This window comes from Leuresthes tenuis, unplaced genomic scaffold (genome assembly GCF_036924035.1).
Source record: "Leuresthes tenuis unplaced genomic scaffold, fLeuTen1.0.hap1 SCAF_10, whole genome shotgun sequence".
NCBI lineage: Eukaryota > Metazoa > Chordata > Actinopteri > Atheriniformes > Atherinopsidae > Leuresthes > Leuresthes tenuis.
Window position 1 is genome coordinate 7871848 of NW_027325364.1, and position 20652 is coordinate 7892499.

General features: G+C 38.4%; 1 protein-coding gene across 1 annotated transcript; it reads right to left on the reverse strand.

The window, feature by feature from the left end:
* Positions 1 to 1401: 1401 nt before the first annotated feature.
* xrcc1 (X-ray repair complementing defective repair in Chinese hamster cells 1) lies at positions 1402 to 20408 on the reverse strand. Its single transcript, XM_072393792.1, has 17 exons — positions 19929 to 20408; positions 19727 to 19819; positions 18767 to 18874; positions 18518 to 18676; positions 18050 to 18124; positions 16377 to 16500; positions 16043 to 16149; positions 14987 to 15149; positions 14654 to 14894; positions 13132 to 13248; positions 8365 to 8446; positions 8177 to 8276; positions 5525 to 5576; positions 4527 to 4663; positions 4253 to 4343; positions 4085 to 4160; positions 1402 to 3184 (listed from the first exon to the last, which is right to left on the reverse strand). The coding sequence occupies exons 1-17, from the start codon at positions 19977 to 19979 to the stop codon at positions 3077 to 3079; spliced, it is 1884 nt and encodes a 627-aa protein (XP_072249893.1). The 5' UTR covers positions 19980 to 20408; the 3' UTR covers positions 1402 to 3076.
* Positions 20409 to 20652: the final 244 nt, after the last annotated feature.

Below are 20652 nucleotides of genomic sequence, written 5' to 3' on the forward strand. Positions count from 1 at the left end.
CCAAGTGTTCACCATCTGATGAATGTTTTCCTGACCGAGATCCATCTTCAAACACCCAGTTAAACCTGTAGTCAGTCACCATGACCATAAAAGTAATGAAATGTGCTCAAATTAATCTGGTGTGTCAATAGCAGAGACGTCAAAGCCAAGAAGCGACTCTTATCAACAAATCCAGGGAATGGCGGTAAAACTGTATTTTAGTTAAACATTAAATCACAAGTAGGTGGTGTTTGTAGTTACCCTGAAAAATAAGAACACAAAATATTCATTTATGAAATAAATATGTACTGTTACCGACTGAAATTCCAAACAAAACATGAATGACAGCTGCATGATTAGGACTTGTCCTTTCCACAAAGTCCATCCAGCTATGATCTTCGGCTTATCTGAGGTTGGGGTGAGACATTAAACAGATGGTGGCTCAGTCTGTCCACTTGGTTTTGAAATTTCATAAATTAATTTACTGTTTGTATTAATAAGAAAACATATGACTTAATTTAATTGAAGCATGGGCTGCACTATGGTGTGGTGGTTAGCACCGTCGCCTCACAGCAAGAGGGTTCCAGGTTTGATTCCCGGATGGGGCCTTTGTGTGGAGTTTGCATGTTCTCCTTGTGTATGCATGGGTTCTCTCTGTGCACTTTGGCTTCCTCCCATAGTCCAAAAACATGCATGTTGGGTTAATTGGTGAATCTAAATTGTCCCTAGGAGCGAGTGAGTGTGACTCAGTGTGGCCCAGTGATGAACTGGCAGCCTGTCAAGGCTGTACCCTGCCTTTCAACCAATGAAAGCTGGGATAGCCCCTGGAACTGACCAATCAGAGCAGAGTGTTGTTTTGTGCCTCCAGAAACATGCAAACAGCACTCAACAAGCTTTTTCATGGAGATGTTAGGTATATTTGATGTCAAGTAGTTTTATACCTTTCCTCAAGAGTCTTTAAATTTCCTTTTACGTGATTCAACCGAAGCACACATGAGCATGTCATCAACCACTTGTAAATGAGGTTCCGGTGTCTCCAAGGGAACAATGCTAAAAAACGGAATTTATACAAGCATCTGAATTTTCTAGGAAAAAAATCTTTCAGGTCAAGGGTACAACAGATCAACAACTAGGCTTTTTTTTTTTAATTGCATTAGTCAATTCATAAATGCAATACTGGAATGAAAACTACATATCACCTTTCAAATTCTTTACTGCAGTTAGTACCTCCATGATAACAAGTGCTGTAAGAGTGAGGTTTAAAACCATTTAAATACACCTCGACTGTAAACTTGACTACTACAGGCCTCAGCTGTGGGAGATGGTTGTGCTGAGGATACTGAGAAACTGAGGTTTGTTCTTAAATTTCTTTACAGTGTAAAAATAAAACAAAGCAATAATTAATGTAAGATTAATAGAGAAAAAAACTATCTCACCAAGAAGCCCCATTCTGTGTGCCAGTGATTAAGGAGATAAAGATAACAGTCAGAGAATTTGTTTCCATCTCAGCACAAAGGTGTTTGTCAAGTAGATTCATCCCTAAGAATCACCAGCAAAGAATAAATCTGTGGGGGGAAATAAGAGTGACAAGTAGGAGCTTCTGTTTGAAACAAGGCATCATGACAAATGTGACTATTTGAAAGCAGCCCCGAGTCCCTGCCCTCAAGATGACAAGATATACATTAAGTGAAAAACGACTTAGCGTGTGGTTGACGCCATTAAGTGCAATAAATTGTACTACTTCAAGACATAAATGGATTTTACCCTGAACTCTCCCTTTTTTGAAAAGTTAATTAGTACACATGATGAGGTGGTAGAAAATGGAACAAACGGGCTTCAGACCCTGTTGAAGACCTTGCACGTGAAATACAACTGGACAATTTGTTACTTTAAGAACACTTTGTTGCAGTGAATTCAAACCTTTTCATCTTTTCCTGCATTCACTCTTCCCTGTAACCACCCCTCCTTCTCCATCTAGCGTCCACATACCATCCTTCTAATCCCCTTGACTGAAGAGCAGGGGACCCAGTGGCTCCGGGCACAAAACAGGAGGAGTAAATTAGAGAGTGGAGAGAGGACGAGAGATCAGAGAGGGAATGAAAAAGGAGGAGAGTGCCTCTCAAGCTGCAAACTCAGACCAAGGCACAGAGACAAGAGAGCAGCTGAGAACAAAGTAAGTTGGATTAATAAGAAACAAGTGCAGTATCTATAATATACTTTTTTTAATTATTTAGACAAAATAATTAAGTACTACAGTAACAAGAAAAACATATTTTAAGATAGAGAATTAAAGAAGCTGTTTGAAGACCACTGAGAACCCATAGCAGACGATATGCCAAAACTCACACATAAATTAAGCAGACATTTTGGTAAGTTCAATCATGACAGCTGTTTTATGTTCTCACATCTGTCTCAAGCAATACTCATTCAACAAATGTGAATAAAAAACAACTCATATTTACTAATTAATACCAACACAAAAGGAGCAATTCACTTTAGCACGCGTAGAGGTGAGAAAATAAAAAGGAGAATATTTACTTTTTCTAAAATACTTGGCTGTAATCTTAAATAACTGGCATCTTTCACTTAACTTTGGATTGATCTCATAAAAAAAGAGTATGCTCGCACGAGTCAGAGTCTTATCACCGCCGCTGGCAGTCGGGACAGAGCGATTACTCGTATTTGCCCTTGCTGATGGAGGTAGCCGAGGTGAGCGGCGGCAGACTGAATCAGGGAGTTTGCTTCTTTCATAATGTCCAAGTAAAGACCAGCAGAAGAATGATGATGGTTTTACTTTCTGGTCTTGCTGTGTCTAACAATGCTGAAGAGGGGAAGCTAAAAAATAAATTTACAACTAATTCTAACATTTACCTCTAAGGGTGCAATTTACCAAGTAGAGAAAACATGTAAAGGCCCGAAGTCATTTCATTAACACCATGTAAGAAACAAAATATTGTAAGTGAACAATACTTGACTTATTGCTTCTTCAAAGTGAAATCTGAAAAAGGAAGCATGTCCATGGCTTTTCCCCGCTGCTTCTTCATCGGAGCATGAAGTGAGCATGTGCTCTCCTCTGTGTGAACATGCAGTGTATTGTTCAGGGGACAACAGCGTAGGGTTGGTAGGGCAGCAGCTTTTGTCGTTCATTGATCGCATAAATCCATGCGGGTTTCACAAAGTTAAGATTGCTGTTCTCCATGAGAGCCTGTGATTGAAATGAGAGTGAAAGCAGAAGGAACAGTCATTAAGTGGCAGGGAGTAAAATACTTTTTTCCAATTGGGATTCGGTGCTTTTATTCTAACCTTAGAGAAAAGAGAAGAAAAATGCAAAAAGAACTGGCCATTGGAAGGTACTGCTGTGATTCAGAGGCTTCTAATTAAAAAAAGTAAAGTCCTGAAGGCTATGAAAGTCACATTGGCTGAAAGAGGACAACTTTTCCTACGTTTCAATGCTAAACTTATGCCAGGTTAAACACTTTTTTCTGTATTCTGTCAGTTGGAGCCTCCACTCTGCACATGAACAGTCCGTCTCATTGGAATGCATTGTGAACTCAGAACTCATCAAGGATTTTACTAAATTCTTAAACTGTGATAGTTCAAAATTGGCTGAATATTTTAAAAAAGCTGCATTATTCAGTAATAGCTGAATGTCTTGTGAACATTTAAAGTTTGAATGGTGTCTCTAGCTGAAAGTATGTTGAAGTAAGTTTGAAAGAGGAGGAGCTTTTTTAATAATATGAAAGGATTTGCCATTACTTTTAAAGGGAGGAAAAGTTGCACAAAAACCTTAATATTTTAAAAACTATAAAGGTTAGAAACACCAAAAGATATAGCCATCATGTCCATAAAGAGCTGAACGTTTTGTGCAAAAATAGTTTAATTTGCTGTAAGCATGCGGAAGTAGTTAAACGGCAAAAAATATACGGAATAATAATGAAACAGGAAAACGATACTGAGAATGTTTTACAGCATTCTCACTATTAACTTCAAGCAAATTTCTTCTTAAAATTGTCTGTGTTAGTGAGAGATAAAAGCATGCTTTCACATACATACAAACAGCTCGCCAAGAAATTACACGCAAGAGGAAGACAAAAAGAGGACTCACATCTTCAAAGGAGTCCTGCCAACCCTCACTGGTCACCACGAACTGCACCTTATCAGTCATGTAGTCCTCCATCACTCTGAAGCAGAAACAGTGTTGGAGTTAGAGCTGTACATATTATGTCTTTTCTTACTGTGAATCACCAAAGGAGGTTTAGTTAGTTTGTCTCACCCATTAAATGCAACAATGTACCGTAGCAGCAGTCGCCTCTCATTGTTGGGGAATTTACCATAAAGGAAAAAGTGTTTTCTGCTCAGGAAGTCTGGAAGAACAACGGAGAAAGTCTGTACAATACATAGGACTAGGTGTTTTTTGACAAATGGAGAAGGCACAAAAAGGAGAATACACTTCAATGTGTTTGGCGTCAGCAGTTGCAATGTCTGACATAGAAACATCAGTTCCTTTGAGAGGACAGGAAGAAACTGATAATAGTAGACAGATGTACCTGGTAGCTCAGGGATGGGATGATCCTCTTCAGCTTCAGCATCTGTGTTTTCATCTGTTGACCCCCCGTACGGATCCTCCTCTTTCACCGCTGTTTTTTTGAGAGCCGTTTTCTTCTGCCTCCTCTCCTTCTCCACTCTGTCAAGACAACAAGTCATTTTATGCACCACCGTAATGCTCATCTAAAATAATAAACCCTGCATGTTTGTTTTAATTGGTCCTGTCAAGACAAATGTTCTGACTGCAGCTTCAGTCATAGATCTCATTTAATGAATCTGTTTAAAAGATAGCTGAGGATGAAAACTCTCGTTCAAGGCTGTTAAAGCAGAACACTTGAGAAGAAGGTGAACCTTTTATTAACTTACAGATTGTATCACTGACAGTAAAATGACATGACATGACAACAAGCTATCTATTTTTTCACTATGTCAAATGCTGCTTTATTATAAAAGTAAATAAATGCAACAGAAAAAAAAATGAGCATATGGAGAGCTACAATGTTGGATTACTGAGCTGTTCTGGCTTAACACAATATGACTCACAACTAAGTGTGGATACTTGCAACGGTATCCTTTTAAAGCTAACAGAATATGACTCACGCCCAAAAGCTGTTTACAGGCATTCCAGCAATGCTTTAAGTTATGTCTCATGTGCATCTCGAGCGAACAGATATGCTTTTTTTTTTTAATTCAATATCCTGCCTGTGTAGTAAGCTAGTGATACAGTTTGTCTCCTATGTGGCACAAGGATAGTAGGATGGAAAAGGCACCGGGAAGTCCATGCTGATTAGAGCTGCAAGACTGAATCAAAACATTAAAGCTGCAAAATGCTTTGTAGAAATACATAGGAGACTGGCTTCACTGCAGCCCACTAATATTATAAAACAATTGATCAAACGTTGGCTCAAATGATTTGAGAATTAAATGTTTGGACACCAAGGAACAAACTGTCCACGTCAATATTACAAACACCATCATCAGGGTTATTTCTTCCGTTTACCTCTGCAACTCATCCTCTGTGTCCACTGCAGATTCGTCATCATCATCCCCTCCTGAGGAAAAGCGTCAGTCAGTGTGGTTAAATCAACTTAAAAACAGATGCAGTGGATTTATTCAAACCTTGGAAAAGTCAGAGCAGAGAATACTGTTAGTAAGCTAAACATTTTTAAAAGTTAAACTTAAAACTAATTAGCTAGAATACTGTCAGAGAGTTGCTTTAAATTGCAGGCCATCTGAGGAGAACAGTTTAATGTATCATATTTCAAAAGTCAAGTGAATCCACACTTCTATGAAATATACATCAGCAGTTCAAAGATGTAACCTTGCAGGCAGCACAGCCATTACTATACAATCCTGCGTTGTTGAGAAGGGAAGAGAATATGTTCTAGTTAAAATGCACTCTCTGTGTATGTGGTTTGTTGTTGGGCCAGAGTCTCTCTTTACTGATGCACCTCAGCACTTTACTTCTGGCCTCACATTAACATAGAAATGAGAATCATGCACAAGTCCCTTCATAGTGATTGTGTCTCGCCTCCGTTCTTGCTTCTCCCTCAAACTGCATCAACGTATGTTGCTCTTGTCCTCGTCACTGCGTTGTTGTCAACTCATCCATTTCCAAGTGCCTCAAAAAGGTTATTCCTTTTGTCTAATCCCCGAGCGCTCACATTCTCACCCTGGTCCCTCTTAATTCATTCATCCCTCTTCAGTGCTGCCCTCTCTCAGTCTCTAGTTATTTGTGCTAATAGAATGAATCACTTCCCATGAAGCACAACTACTTAATATCAGTTCTTGGATTTTTGTAAATCAGATAGACAGATGCCTTGTTGCTCATTTATTGATTAAAAGGATTACGGTTTTGTTGATTCTTTTTCTGTTTTAATGAACAGTCATGCCTTTCTGATCTTTTGGTTTGTAGTTATAGAGTTGGAACCGTGGCATTTTCTTTGTCAACTTGCATCATTAGAGGCTCTAAAAAGCAGCCATTTACCCCCTTAAGCGATTATCCATGATTGAATTGGGATGGCCAATGATTTATGACTTTGTGAATAGTCATTTAACTAGAAAAAAATAAATTTAATTTATGCAACTATTGACTTGACTTGTGGGAGCTGGTAGTAATTTGTTACAACCAGATGTAAATGGTGCTCTAATGTGAGAAGCTAAAGACGACAGCTGAAAAAGAAGTGTGCAACTCCTTCAAAAAGCACAAAGGAACATGTAAAGCACAAGCTCTTCCAGGTAAAGCTAGCATGCCACAAGTTTACCTCATTCAAGAGGGAAGCACCCAGCACACATTTTTCCTCCTGTTTTCAACCGGTGTATGAAAGTATCATTTGAAATGCAACCCAACTGTGCAAAGCATGCAACAAAATTACAATTCAGTGTTAGGTTACTGATGTTGAGCAGGTATATTTACAATATGAGTTTCTAATGTTACAATACAAACTGTAACATTAGGGTGACGGGATAGCAAACAAATTGCTATTACTTTTTTGGGAATCTTTGGGATCACCGACGACTTCATTTCCAGTGACACGATGATCACCAAAGTTAGCATTTAAGGCCAGTGCGTGTTGAAGCATCAGGATTCACAAACTAACTTTGTGGATGTGAATGTGTTTCCAATCATGGTGTAATTTAAAGGGCTAGTCTGTAATGTCAGAGTAGTTAGAAGGAAAATTGCAGTTTATGACAGCAAAAGTTCATGACAAGTGAAAAAGTCAAATAAGAAATTAACCTCATCTGAGTGTCCTGGAAGGTCTACTCCTATAATGCCTCTGCTTAAAAAAGGCTAAATACACTAACTACTGTCTTTATTACAGTCAGTGCACCTGTAGTGTGACTTATATAGTGTGACTCACGCAGACTTATAAAATGAACTCATGATAATAAAAAAGAAAGAACTGGCCCCTGTCCTCTGATGACCAAAAACATCTGCACACAATCATATTAATATCAATCCAATGATTGTAAGATTTCATTATTTTATAGAAGGAGAAATGATGCTGGTGCTTAGTTGAACAAAACTGTAATTTGTATGTTGTACTCTGTAGTATATATATATATTACACATATACATATATGCGTTTTCTTAAACAGCTGTGTAATACTGAAAAGGGACATAACTATTTTACATATATGACAAAAAAAATGGTTCTAGTATGACGGCAAGTGAGATAACTAAATTATTAAACTAATAGATATCATTCTGTGTAAATTAATATTTAATGCAGAAATTATGCATGCACATAGATCAACGTTCAACAGAGGCCTTTTGGGACTGGACCTAATTTGCTTGTGCAGACTGTATTACTCTCTTTTGGGTTTTTTTGCACGTTGCCTCATTTTGTTTTATTCGTTTCTTTACACATTCACTGTATCCAGAATCTAAGTGTCATTTAATGTCGTCGGTCTAAGTGACTGCCCACTTCCTCCCCTGTAATTTTACCCTGTCACATGTGAGCTCTGGTTATAAATCGAGTGAAAAACACTCAGGAGATTTGTAAGGCTGTCAACTTGCAGCCATTTTTCACCACAATAGGGCTTTTTTGTATCCCAACAACAGGGAAGAGAAATGAAGCAACGGCTCTGCTTGTTAGCTCAGATATCAGGTACATATAGTTAGATTTTATTAAAATCATTAAACGCTTACCTGGTTCATCTACATCAGTGGAGCCGGCATATTCATCCTCCTCATCCCTCTTTTCTGGTGTCTTTTTAGGGGTGATTCGTCCCTCCTGTTTCTGTGGACTCTTCAAGGACAGCATGGACATGGGTTGTTTAATCTGATTGATTTTTCCTTTGATTTTATCTACTGGCTTATTCAAAAAATAAATTAACCTTTGGGTTTATTTCCTCTTCACTATGATCGTCCACCTCCATTTCACTCTCCGAGCTCGACTCTGCTCCATCCATCAAATACCTGCAGGAAAACAAGAAACCAAATGTGTCAGGATGATGAAAGGCCAGAGAAGAAAAGAACGCCTGCACAATATATCTTGTTTCACATCTGCTTTACTTGTACAAACTAATTCAAAGTGTAGAGGCCCCTTTCTGGCAAGTTTGCAACAACAGCAAGTCTCAAAGAGAAGGTAATATTTATCAGGAGGCGAATCGATGTCTTGATGTTTAAAACATTTCCAGGGCCTGTGAATTACACACATCAAAGTTCGCATTCTGGAGACGCACTTGCAAACTCCCCCTGAAATGTATTCTGTTCTTATTTAAAAAGGAGTGTATTGTTAGAATACAGATCATGGTTACTTTGTTAATGTTCCCTACAAAGGTTAAAGAGAGCGTAGTGAGAAACAAAAAGGCTAAGAGTTACTGTACATTCAACAGAGAATAAATAACTGTGATTATGATACAGGAAATGGCCAATAATAATAAAAATAAATTTAAAAAAAAATCACCCCTGCCATCCAGGGGTGAGCAACATGTCTCCCCACCTTTGCCATTTACTTCCCCCACATATTTCCCCAAGCCACTAGAAAGTCAGCTACACATCATCTTCTTGGAAGTGTGAAGTGCAGAGTTAATGCAATAGATATGGTGAGATCATTTCTGCACATACTGCAAGAGAACATTTTACTGACCCGTGCATAAGCCAGGAAATTGGAAAATGAAAAATGAGGCTAAGGAGGAGAGTACTGCCAAACAGAAGCTCACGACAGTGTTGTTATCACAAAAAGACAGACCAAGAAATCTGCTTTACTCTTCTTCTAATCGATAACACACATGGATTGTTTGAGTGACCAAATCCAATACCGATATCAACGTGTTAGCTTAAAGTTGTGATTCTTTTTTTCAATGTAAAACATTAAACCACCAAAGTAAAAGAGAATTAACATTCTTCAACAATGTTAACAAGACGGTTTGAAAAGCAGACTCCCATCATTAGAAGAAAATAAATAAAAACTTTGTGGCCTTAGACCACAGACTTTATAAAGTAGATTGACGAAGCTGCAAAGCAAAAGCCATTAGTTTGTGGACTCGTGTTCTGAAGCCTCAAACTTAGCATTTTGAGAAGTAAAAGTATGCGTGTGAATTGCAGTGCGTCAATGAGGAGGTTGCTCTGCTGACAAGAAAACCATGCGTTACCCTCCATTTACTTTGAAATTAATATATCACAGAAGACTTGCAAGTTGCTCTTAGGCCAATTAATTCACCACACTATTTAACTTAAAACAAAATCTTAGGTGAGGTCACAGGTCAAGTCTCAATTAAAAAGAAAAGCTATCTGAAGGCCCTTTACATATAAAAAGCAAAACAATACTCCAATCAAACACTTGGTGACAGTGGGCAGAAAACATACAATCATCATTTTAAAAAGGAAAAATCTTCTTGACTGCTGATCATAATCCTCACTCACACATTTGTCGAATGCTGTTTACAGCTACTGGTGACGGGGGGGGGGGGGGGGGGGGGGGGGGGGGGGTTCTTTACTTGATGCACTTCAGTGCAATTACAATTACAGTGAAAGTTTTTACTGTTACTTTCTCCTGATCTTAACCGATTGAACCGATCTTGCATTGACTGACAATGGAGACAGCATTTATGGGGTTCTTAGATGATGTCACAGTCTCATTGATATATACACGACAAAGTCCACATGCGAGTGAATCTGTGCGTTTGCCTCCAGATGCTCAGCGAGAAAGTGTTTGTGCAAACGATGGGGCATCAGTTTGAGAGTGAGCGTGTGGATTTGTTTGGGTACTTGTCATCAAAGTAAGTGGTCTCTTTAATTACCCATAGCAGATGCAGCTTTTAAATAAAGGATACATCATCAAAGCTGCACACTCCACACGCAGAACAATAGTGGTGGCGGGCAGGGGAATGGATTATTCTCAAAACAAGAGAAGGGGGAGGTGGGAGGGTAACCGAAACTGACAGAGAAAGACGAGCATGAAGGAGAATGACGACACAGCTTGAAGTGAACTTCTCATTTCAATTTTTGAGAATTTTAAAGTAAGAAAAGATAAAAACCTCAGCGTTGTGTGCCACCGCCCCTCAGTAGTATTTATTCAAAAAGCTTGCTCCCCTCTCTACCAGTCTCTTTGCAATGTTCACATGCCTCCTCTGGCTGTCTGAAGAAATCCCATCACATAGTTACCAACCACAGTAGCAAACAGTGATGTCTATCCATCTGTCTTACCTGACAGATGTTGGGAATGGACAACAATATCTTAATACCTGTATACAGTCCAAAAAGCTTGTATTAATAATATGTTTGTGCCTTTCCCTGCTAAGTATTTCAAACCGAGGTCCTTCCAATATATCTACTCTCACTTTCTTCATTATTCAAATCATACATTGTGTAACTAAGTAAAAACTGAAATGTGGCACCAGCGGTGACATCTGTACCAAGCTTGTAATGTCCAAAAAGCAAAGCAGAAGCAAAATATTATCACTTCATCAGTATCATATAAATAGAAAGATTTATAATTAATTTTTATATTTAAGATATTCAGAGAGTTGTTTCCACTCTAAACCGAAATGAATCATGACAAACAAGCACAGAAGGACATAACAGGAAAGGAAAACTATCCACATATGCAATGTGAGTTTATACAGGGATTAGTGGAGAGCTACAGCCATAAGGTACAAAAGCTTTAAGGATTATCTTAAATGTGTATTAGCACTTTTGGCCATGTAAAAGTAGGAAGTGGATGATAAATATGGTTTGAGGTTTGTGGAGGTTTTGAAGGTTACAAACCTCTCTCTTCAAGGATGACTAACATTGTCAACTATCCCAGACATAAGTAGTGGCTTGTGGTTGAAACGGAGTACAAAGCATAAAATTGTGACCCAGGGATATACTTAAATATGGTGGGGGGGAATGAAAAGACAAGCTGCAGTAGTGGACCAGAATTTATTACTTTTACTTAACTGTGGCACAAAAGTACAAAACTGAGGGTCTTACACATTTTGCTTGTTTTGAAAATGCACACCAGTTCACTTTTGTTTTGGATCAAACGGTACATAAAAGTAGAGCTAAAATGCTTAGTCGACTTACTGAAAGTTTATTTTCTGTTACTAATTCTTTAAATATTTTTTTTGCCCATGAAAAAAAAATACTGCTCTTTTCCACAATTTCCAAATAGACAATAATCATCACAATAACCAGGACTTATATTTGTTGTGCACTATTCCTGAGGGGTGTATCATTATTTAACCAAAGTAAATACCTTGAATATTTACAGTCTGACTCCTTAATGCTTAAACAGCACTTTTTGGTCATCTATTAAACAAAGTCAATTTGCAGAGATTCTGTCAAGCACATCAATGTTCAGTAAGAGTAAGGAACCTCAACAAAATCTGAAGTTTATTGTCAAAATCACCCATTTGCATAATATAACCCTGCGTAATTGTAGCAGTGAGATGCACACTGGGTTTAAACACTGTCAGACTGACTGTCTATCACTGTTACATGTGCACACAATGATGAGTACAAGTGATAAAGAAAGTGGAAGTGGTACCTCAAAAGCACAAAAACAGAATGCACTCACTGAAATCTCTAGAACTATGAAGCAGACTCGATCTTTTTTTTTTTATTCTGGCTTTTTAAGGTCTTTGTTTGTACAGCTGTCAGCTTGTCCGAGCATTATGCAGCAACACATACAGGAATCCAATTAAAATAGTCATAAGAGACACATGCAGTTTGAATTCTTATTTTTCTTAAATGATGTGGACTGTGTCAGAATTGCTTTTAACTTGATGTCATGGCTGTGAAAATAACTATATTGAAGGGGAAAGGAAAGACTTTGAAGCATCCTCTTAGCATGCTTAGTGCCGAATACAGTTCTGGTGTAGAGTTGTCTCCCAGTTATGTTTAAATGAAAGGTTATGGAACATTTTGGAACTGTGTTGAGCAATCGGTGTTTTAACACAACAATCAAACTATATTAAAAGTCACAATAAATGTCAAACTCTCATGAAATACTTCTATTCTCTATCAAGTGTTATTAAACCAAACCTGCTCAAAGGGGAACTGTGATTTAAAGATTTAAAGATGAGCTGTTAAGCTTGGGGGGTTACATTAATGATAAAGCTAAGTTTTATACAGTAAAATACAGTACCAACCCAATTAATTTGGATCTTCCAGTGCCTAAGATGAGCAGTCAGCCCTGCATTATTCAGTACACAGAGATTTGTTAGGAACAACGACAGAAGACCTTGATGTTGCAAAAGCTCCCCCTGTAATGAGGCATGTAATTAGAGAGCTGCTGGAGCTCAGTGGGCTGAATTTGTGATCACAGCAGGGATCATCTGCTCAAGGTTACAGTGTACTCGGTTGCAAGTGGGCAACCCCGCTGTGGTGGGAGCATTTTGGGGTACTTCAATCAGTTTGAGTGCTCGGCACAGATTGTGCCAAGCACAGATATTGACGTGGCTAAAAAGAAAACATTAATCAGACATGGATTCATACTGTATGAAGGACACGTGCTCCATGCTAAAACCATCTATCAACACCTGGTGACGTCCTTAAAAAAATGGCACAGAATCTCTAAGCTCGCTGCGGGTTTGACATTCAAAATCAGTTCAGTTTAACTTCACTCCACATCAACTCTTTTCACTAACTTTGTTCTGTATTTCAGCCTTACTTACTGCTTATATGAGATCTTCTGTTTCTTTTTATGGCAGTCAATCACCCATTCCTTCCGTACGATGATGCCACCTGCTGATTTCACCTGGCTGTACTTTGGAGTGTTGGCGAATGCACAGCTGGAGATCAACGGTGTGAACAGATGTGCACACATACACACAAAAAAAAATGGTTACAACACTAAAGAGAAGCTGACGAGGGCTCTGACAGCTGAGAGCAGTGTGAGATCAAACTGAATTACTGAGAATGCGAATGGGGTTGTTACATAACACTGTAATCAGCTCCAATGACAAAAATCAACAACAGATAAAACAATATCTAGAACATCTCTGGAAAAATGATCAAAGGATCATTCATATGACACTTCTGTACTTTATAGGAAGTGCTGAGTGGTCACATAGTACATCTACTTACTATGGCCATCATCATTTATCTTGCTTGTATAAGGTCACACAGCTTGTCAAACGTGTATGAGATAATAATATTTAATATCAACCTACTGCTTACGACATCACAAATGGCAATAATTTTCACAAAAAAACAAAACAGCCAATAACCTGCTTTATCATTGTGGTGGGTGATCTTATCATCCAACAGCTGTTTCACCTCATCTTGAGCTTTTGGCTCATGTTCATCTCTCAACCTATGCATGTCTGATCTGATTATAATGAACCTTAACATCTTAATGTGGTGAGAAAACAAATTAAAAATCTGACATGATGTACTACGTTGATGTGTTTTATTCGGGAAAACTTTGACTAACAAAATGAAAGAAAGAGAAGTAAACAAACTAAGTGACACTGTAAAATTGTGTGAGTTTTACTGCAGATTATTTAAAACAATGTCAAGTGTTTTCATGTCACACACTGAATGTGAGTGACATCTCCATGATTGTCTCTCTATAGCGACGTTAGAGATTAGTTTACCAACTACGAACTGGTAAGTCAGTTATAAGTGAAACAATAAATGATAATGACAGGTTTAATTTATCATATTATACTTGATTTACTCCCAATTTTACTGCTCACATAGTGTGTAATGGGTAAGTAAGGAACATAAAAGTGACCTGTGTCTTTACATATTTTAACCAATGCATAGCAGCCCTAAAACTTTAAATTGAACTTGTATGCAAACAAAGTTTTTTTTTTTTTTTTTTTTTTTTTTTAAGGATTTCACCAAATGCAATTGTGTGCAATGATATTTGCTGCTACATACTTTTCAAATGTGACTGTATATTGAAACTCTGTTACTGATATTGTGGATATTTGAAGCTCATTTGTAAGAACAACATGTTAATGAGGCCAGCATTCTTACATATCCCGTGTCTACAAAGGTGGGCTCACATTTATCAAGCGAACATGGCATGAGGACTGATTTTCTCCTTTGACTGTTGGTAGGTTGCTAGTTCAAAGCTTGTTTTCTGTAGTGCGATGCGGATGAAGTATTGCGTCTATAAACGGCCATTCATGCTCAAGTAAGGTTAAGCTGCGCATGTTGTTTTCAGACTTAGGGTCGACTGCTTACATTAGATGCGTGGAGTCAGGTGTCCAGTCGGGCCGATACTTGGCTCCCATGTCCAGGGCCTTTTCCCTCAGCTCTCCTCTGAAGGGATTCTGGAAGCCACTGAGGACAAACACCACGCCCTCCAGAATCCGGTTAAATGGGACCTGCTGCTCGCTCTTGGATTTCGTCTTCTGTTTGGGTTTAGGCTCTGGTTTAGACTGACTCTCCCTCTTCTTCTCAGCAGACTTCTGCGCTGATGATGCTGCAGAGATGATTGTTGAATTCAAGCTTAAGGAAAGAAGATAAATGTATACGATTACTGCTTATACTGCTTACTACAAATCACTGCGTTACCTTTAGCGGTGCTTGGGCTCGGCGTACTGGCTTGGCTTGGCTTGTGTTTGGGGGTTGCAGCTTTGCTTTCTGGTGAACCAGCAGGGCTCATTTTCTTTGAGGGAGGAGGGCCTGGGGCAGACTGCCGCTCTTTGCTGAACTCAAACTTTCTTTTTGCTGGTGGCTAAAGAAGAAAAGTGTCAGTTAAAGCAAGAACTACTAGTATTTTATGCTTACGCCATTATAAAAGATAATAAAAGTGGAAGTGCTTGTTAGGTAAAGGCAGACGTAGTATTTGAAAGCAGAAGAAAGCAGACTCCAACATTAGCTTTATTTCATATTACGTCATAGGAAGGTCATCTCAGAAAAACTGTTCACATTTATCAAGTGTTGCCAGAGTGTAGAAGATCATTTAAAAATTTAATTGAAATACAAATTAAATATTTTCTCTCACGGTGCAAAAACAATGACTCTGCAGAATGATGGATTACTGCGGTCTCAAGATAAAGGGAGAGAAATGTAACTGCCCTCAGTGGAACATTACAACAAGCGCCGGGGATGCCGTGTTCAGATTAAACGAACAATGATTTTTCAAGTTAACCAATATTTTATTCACAGTAGAATGAAATGTTCAATGTTTCACAGTCAACATTTGATCCATTTTCTATATTTTTGGGTTAAAAAACAACAACAAAAAGGCATAGATTTTGAGATTTTCAAACCATGGCATTTTGTTTTTCTATTTATTTTATGCAGCATCCAAAGCTTTTTTAAGTTGGAACCTTACTGGAGCTACCATGGTATTTGCTTTGATTTACTTTAGTCATCAGGTAAAAAGTATCAGTTAGATTTATCAGATATTATTTGATTCTACATCACATTCAGATTCACTTAGTTTAGTTTAAACTTTCAATACCTAAAGATCTCACAGTACAACAAGCTACATACTGACAAGGTTGCATTATGTCTGCATCCCACTGAGCTTTCCTTTTTGGTTTAAATAAAGCTGACGATCACTCAGGGAACAGGTGTTTGCAGGCTGCCCTTCAGTGCAGAAAATGACAGGGTGTTTAGTACCTGTGGTGAGGCCGAGTTAGAGGAGGAAACTTGGCCTGATGAGTGAGAGCTCCCACCCGCTTGGAGTGCAGCAGCAGCATAGCTCAACTTGTCACTTTGAGGCGAGACTAAAGAGAGGAGGAGTGTGAGAGAACATAAGAGAACCATTTGCTCAAAATAACTTGATAATTAAGAATGCCTTTGAATTCACTTCGCATTTGTGTGTTGGCATAGTTCAGTAGCTTAGTGCTCTGCTGATTTTTTTTTTAACAGATCATAGTTTCTGCTGCTACAATGACCTGAAAAGAATTCATTGGATTTCCGCAACTGTTAAGCTTAAAATAAATGGATTTACCTTTGAGTGAAGTACTAGCCTTCGCTGCATTGTCCCGACTGAAGAAGAGGCTGCCAGGCTGAAGGCTGGGCCCAGATGAAGGAGACTCATCCTTCACCTTGAACTGTCCGAGCTTCGTCAGTTTCTGGGAGGAGAGAAGGAGGAAGGACATGGAGCAACATGGAGTGAATGGCTACAGAGAAGGTTCTGAAGGTGACAAATGCTTCATGAGGTGCATTTTTTTTTTTCAAATTTTTTATTTTATAAACCGACGTGTTTTACTGATTAAGAAGAAATTTGCTGGCAGAATATAAACAATGGCTTTATCGGGCAGGAAAGATCAACGTGGAATCAATATTTATCCAGGTTGCCAGCCAGTGTCAACCTAGGGGAGGGGGTCGATGATGTGACGGAGTGACCCCGTCCCTCATTCACCAGGACCGGATCTGCAGTCTGCAGGCTATTAGGGGTGCACACCTACTAGTCTGTGGGTTTGGGTTGGATAGTTATGTAGAATGGGGCATCACTGGCACTGACGGGTGCTAATCTGAATTCTGTTATGTTGGTGTTTGTGTATGAGTATTTCTGTGTATTGGGGGTATCTGCAGGTGATAAGGACTACCTGTTACCCGGAGGTTGATGATTATGGGGGAGGAGCTTAATTAAGAGGGAGCCCTTTGAGAGGCACAAACAAATTTCACCACAATCATATAATTTTACTTCAGCATTAAACAATTTATTAATATGTTTGGGCTGAGTCAACATAATCTTTCAAGCTTGATGAAACATATTTACAAAGGTCTGGGTCTAAGTTGAACTAAATATACAATAATTCCTGACTGAATCAATATAAGTTTAATGGGGTTATGTTGAATTGATCCATATACATCAAATGGACACTAGATATCTGATTAGTTCTAAAAGTCAGATCTGGATTCCCATCAGAGCAAAGATAAAAATTTTAAAAAATTTAAAAACTTTAAGAGCACTATATTCCTCTGGATTAAAACCAGTCAATCTAAAAACATTACTGAACCTCAATCGTGAATGTTTAACAAAGAAGAGGTAAGCTTAACTTCACGATCACTGAAAAAGCAACCGCAGCAAAAACTGGTCAAAGACTTTTGTTGTTTTTCCTCCCTTTAAATCTCACATTTGAGAAGACGCCACATGTCACATGAGGGGGACATGTCATCTCCCGCATTTCCAGGCAAGCTAAGCAGTGAATACCTGCACAGATGTGATCAACGATCATCCAGCATATAGATCTTTGCTTTGCTGAATGTTGTAGACTTCTTTCTATACCCTTACTAATACACAATATTTTTCAGAAACTTGCAGCTAGTTTGGAGTTTCCTATCAGTCCATCTTCAAACTCAAAGGTTCAAAGCTGCTTATTCCTAATTAAAGCAGCCCAAACCAGGACTTGAAACATTTTTTTTTGTCCCAAACTAAATGCTTCACTGTGTGAATCAGATTCAGGGACGGTCCTGTTTCACTCTTCCTTATCTTTGCCATGTTTGTACTTCTGGACACTCCAAATAGGTGAAAGTTCTGGAATATCATGGCACTGGAATTGAATGTGTTGAATGTGCAACACATTTGACTATCCGGTGGTACGTCTCAATAGTTTACCAGACTATTCATCAAATTCAATTAGATCGCTCAGATTAACACCACAGAGCGTTACTTACAGGAGAGGATGCTGGAGGATCATTTTTATCAGGTGGTGAATGGAACTTAACAAAGGCAATCCCATATGTTATGTTCTGCAAAGAACAAAGACAAAATCATATTTCATTTTCATGACAAATTGAGCCTCAGCAGTCAGAAGATCTGAAATGACTTAACTTATACTTGATTTTACATGCAGCATTATTCACATGATGCACATGAGTGTGCTTATTTTTACTTTAAGGGTCTTTAATTTGGTTGTTACATTACCTGAAACCCCTAAAGTGTAACATTGGAGCAATCACATGCACTGTAAGTCAAGCCTTGTTGCACTTCTGTTTAGTGATCGTACAGTGATAATTTCACACCAAGACTGATGCTGCACTTATTATTTGATTCAGACAAAGAATTTGAATAGCTACACACTTGAAACATTTGCTTTCATAAAAACCAAGTAGTCTGATGATTTAAAATGATCTGGCACCCACCTTGCTGTATGGTTGGCTACACACAATTTTTACTCGGTCCCATTTCTCCTGAGCTGTGCTCTTCTGCAGCTGGTTGGGCCCGAAGAAACGCACGCGGTTCATGTTGGTGCCATTACGGCTCTCCGTGGGGGACATGAAGGAAGATGTGACAAGAAGAACCTGAAACCAAAATTGAAATCAAAGTAATGTTAAGTAACTGAAATCTGAAGAAGTTAGGTATGACATCATTTTAGTAGGCTGTCGGTATACCTCATAGTCCTGGTCTCTGACAGCTGAGGAGTTCCCCACCAACACTTCAATGAAAGCTGATCCTTCATTTCCAATGTCAATACTGTGCACCTGATCCTCCTTGTCAAACTGAGAAAAAAAGTTTAACAAAGACTTTTTAAACAGTTCAGCCAAGGGATGGAAACTAAATATCAAGAGGACTTTCTGCAAGACCCCACAATTGCAGATCGGTTCCTTCTTTTGAATATGTTTATGCAAAGAAAATATGCTTATGTGGCCACAAAACAAAAGTTTATTTAGGCTTTCGTATGTACATATTCAAAACACATTAGAATTAAGCAATTTTGCAATGTCCTGTTTCAGTTCTTTCCAGGGTGATTTGATTTTGCAGCAAACAAAAGAAATTAGCCTCGAAACTCTACAACTGGGGCACAACCCCCAATCTATTATTATAGATAATTATGTTCAAAATAATATGGATTGTAACCTTAAAATACTTTTAAGCAGTTAAAACATTTTAGAAAATTGTAGAACCTGTAACTGTTTGCTGTCTTCCAAACAGAAAAGGTGTTATTTTCTGCAGTTTTTGGGAAATATTTTAAAACTACTGCCAAATGTCGATGTTAGGTGAGAAACGTGTTACCTTTAGGGCAATATCAGAGAAGGGAAAAGAGCAAAACCCAAAAGAGCAAAACAAAATAAATTCCATTTTAAGAGAAAACAGAAAGTGGGAAGACATCTGAATGCATAAGGTCCCCAGTTTGATAACTCAGCACAGATATTAGTGGTTGTATTTACTGGAAAAACTTGTCAGAAGAACTGGGAAAAGAAAGATCAGGACTTTGCAGCTCACCGAGCTCCATTAGTTTAGATCTGTTCAGTTTCACAGGTTCAATTAGTAACATGCAAACTTCAGTACATAATAACACATCACCAAACCTGTTGACTAACACTTGCAAGAGTCAGAGGGCAAAAACAAACCTGTAGAATGACTGATGTCTGCTTCTCCCCTGGTCTTGCTGCTTTCCACTTTCTGTAGGTGTCTGAGCTCAGCAGGTTCTCTGCTTTGTGAGTCTGTTTTGTACACAAGGAGTGAGTTTAGGCAAGACTCGCAATTGACCCAGTACCGACTGCCAAATACATCTTGAACACATATACAGTAAGTAACAAAAGAACAACTTACATTGTCCTCGGAGCTGCAGGACACGACGTGCTTGAGTTTGATTTCTGGCATGTTGCTGTTGTTGATGCTCGACGAGTTCAAATTTGATTAATTAGCAGTCAAATTAACTCACAGAGCGAGTTTGTAGTCACGAAACTGTATCGTATACCTCAAACTAAAAACAAACTAAACATAAACTAAAATGATCAACTTCTTCTCAGTGGCAGTGGAGTCAACCTAAAAAATTAAAGTAGGTTCACTTTGTTGCTGCTAACGTGATAGCATGCTAGCAAACAATAGGCAGAAATAACTTTTCCTGATCAGCCTAATGATTTTAAGACATCCAAAAGGGCTGTCGCGCGTTAATCTTTTCACATTTTCATATGCTTGGAACATACCCGTTACTTTCTCGTTACAATAACCCCCAAAATATACATATCGACGTCTTTAATTTTATGTTAAATGTGCGTGGAGTGCTCTCATTTTCCCACCAAAAGGATGTGAATGTCATGAAATGACGTAACTTCCTATTTGTAGGTTTCTTATCCAATGGGAGCTTTACTTTCTTCTTCTGTTGTTTAATTGTCGTACCAGAGAGATTTGACTGTCACTAGTGGGTAGGAATGCCTACCGGATAACAGTCAATACAAATCCCTCTTAATGACATTAATTTCAACTTCAATAATATTTGATACATGAAACTTTTTTGTGTTATTTATCCCTGTGTACTTTTAGTTGTTTCCAA

What these genes read in the sequence shown, in the direction of transcription:
- xrcc1 (XM_072393792.1), bottom strand. Translation starts at nt 19,979, where the DNA reads ATGCCAGAAATCAAACTCAAGCACGTCGTGTCCTGCAGCTCCGAGGAC. An exon ending in CAGAAGATCTCATATAAGCA is followed by an intron (nt 8,447 to 13,131) that starts GTAAGTAAGGCT and finishes GTTTTCCTGCAG; the next exon opens with GTATTTGATGGATGGAGCAG. An exon ending in TCCCATCCCTGAGCTACCAG is followed by an intron (nt 4,344 to 4,526) that starts GTACATCTGTCT and finishes TTGTTCTTCCAG; the next exon opens with ACTTCCTGAGCAGAAAACAC.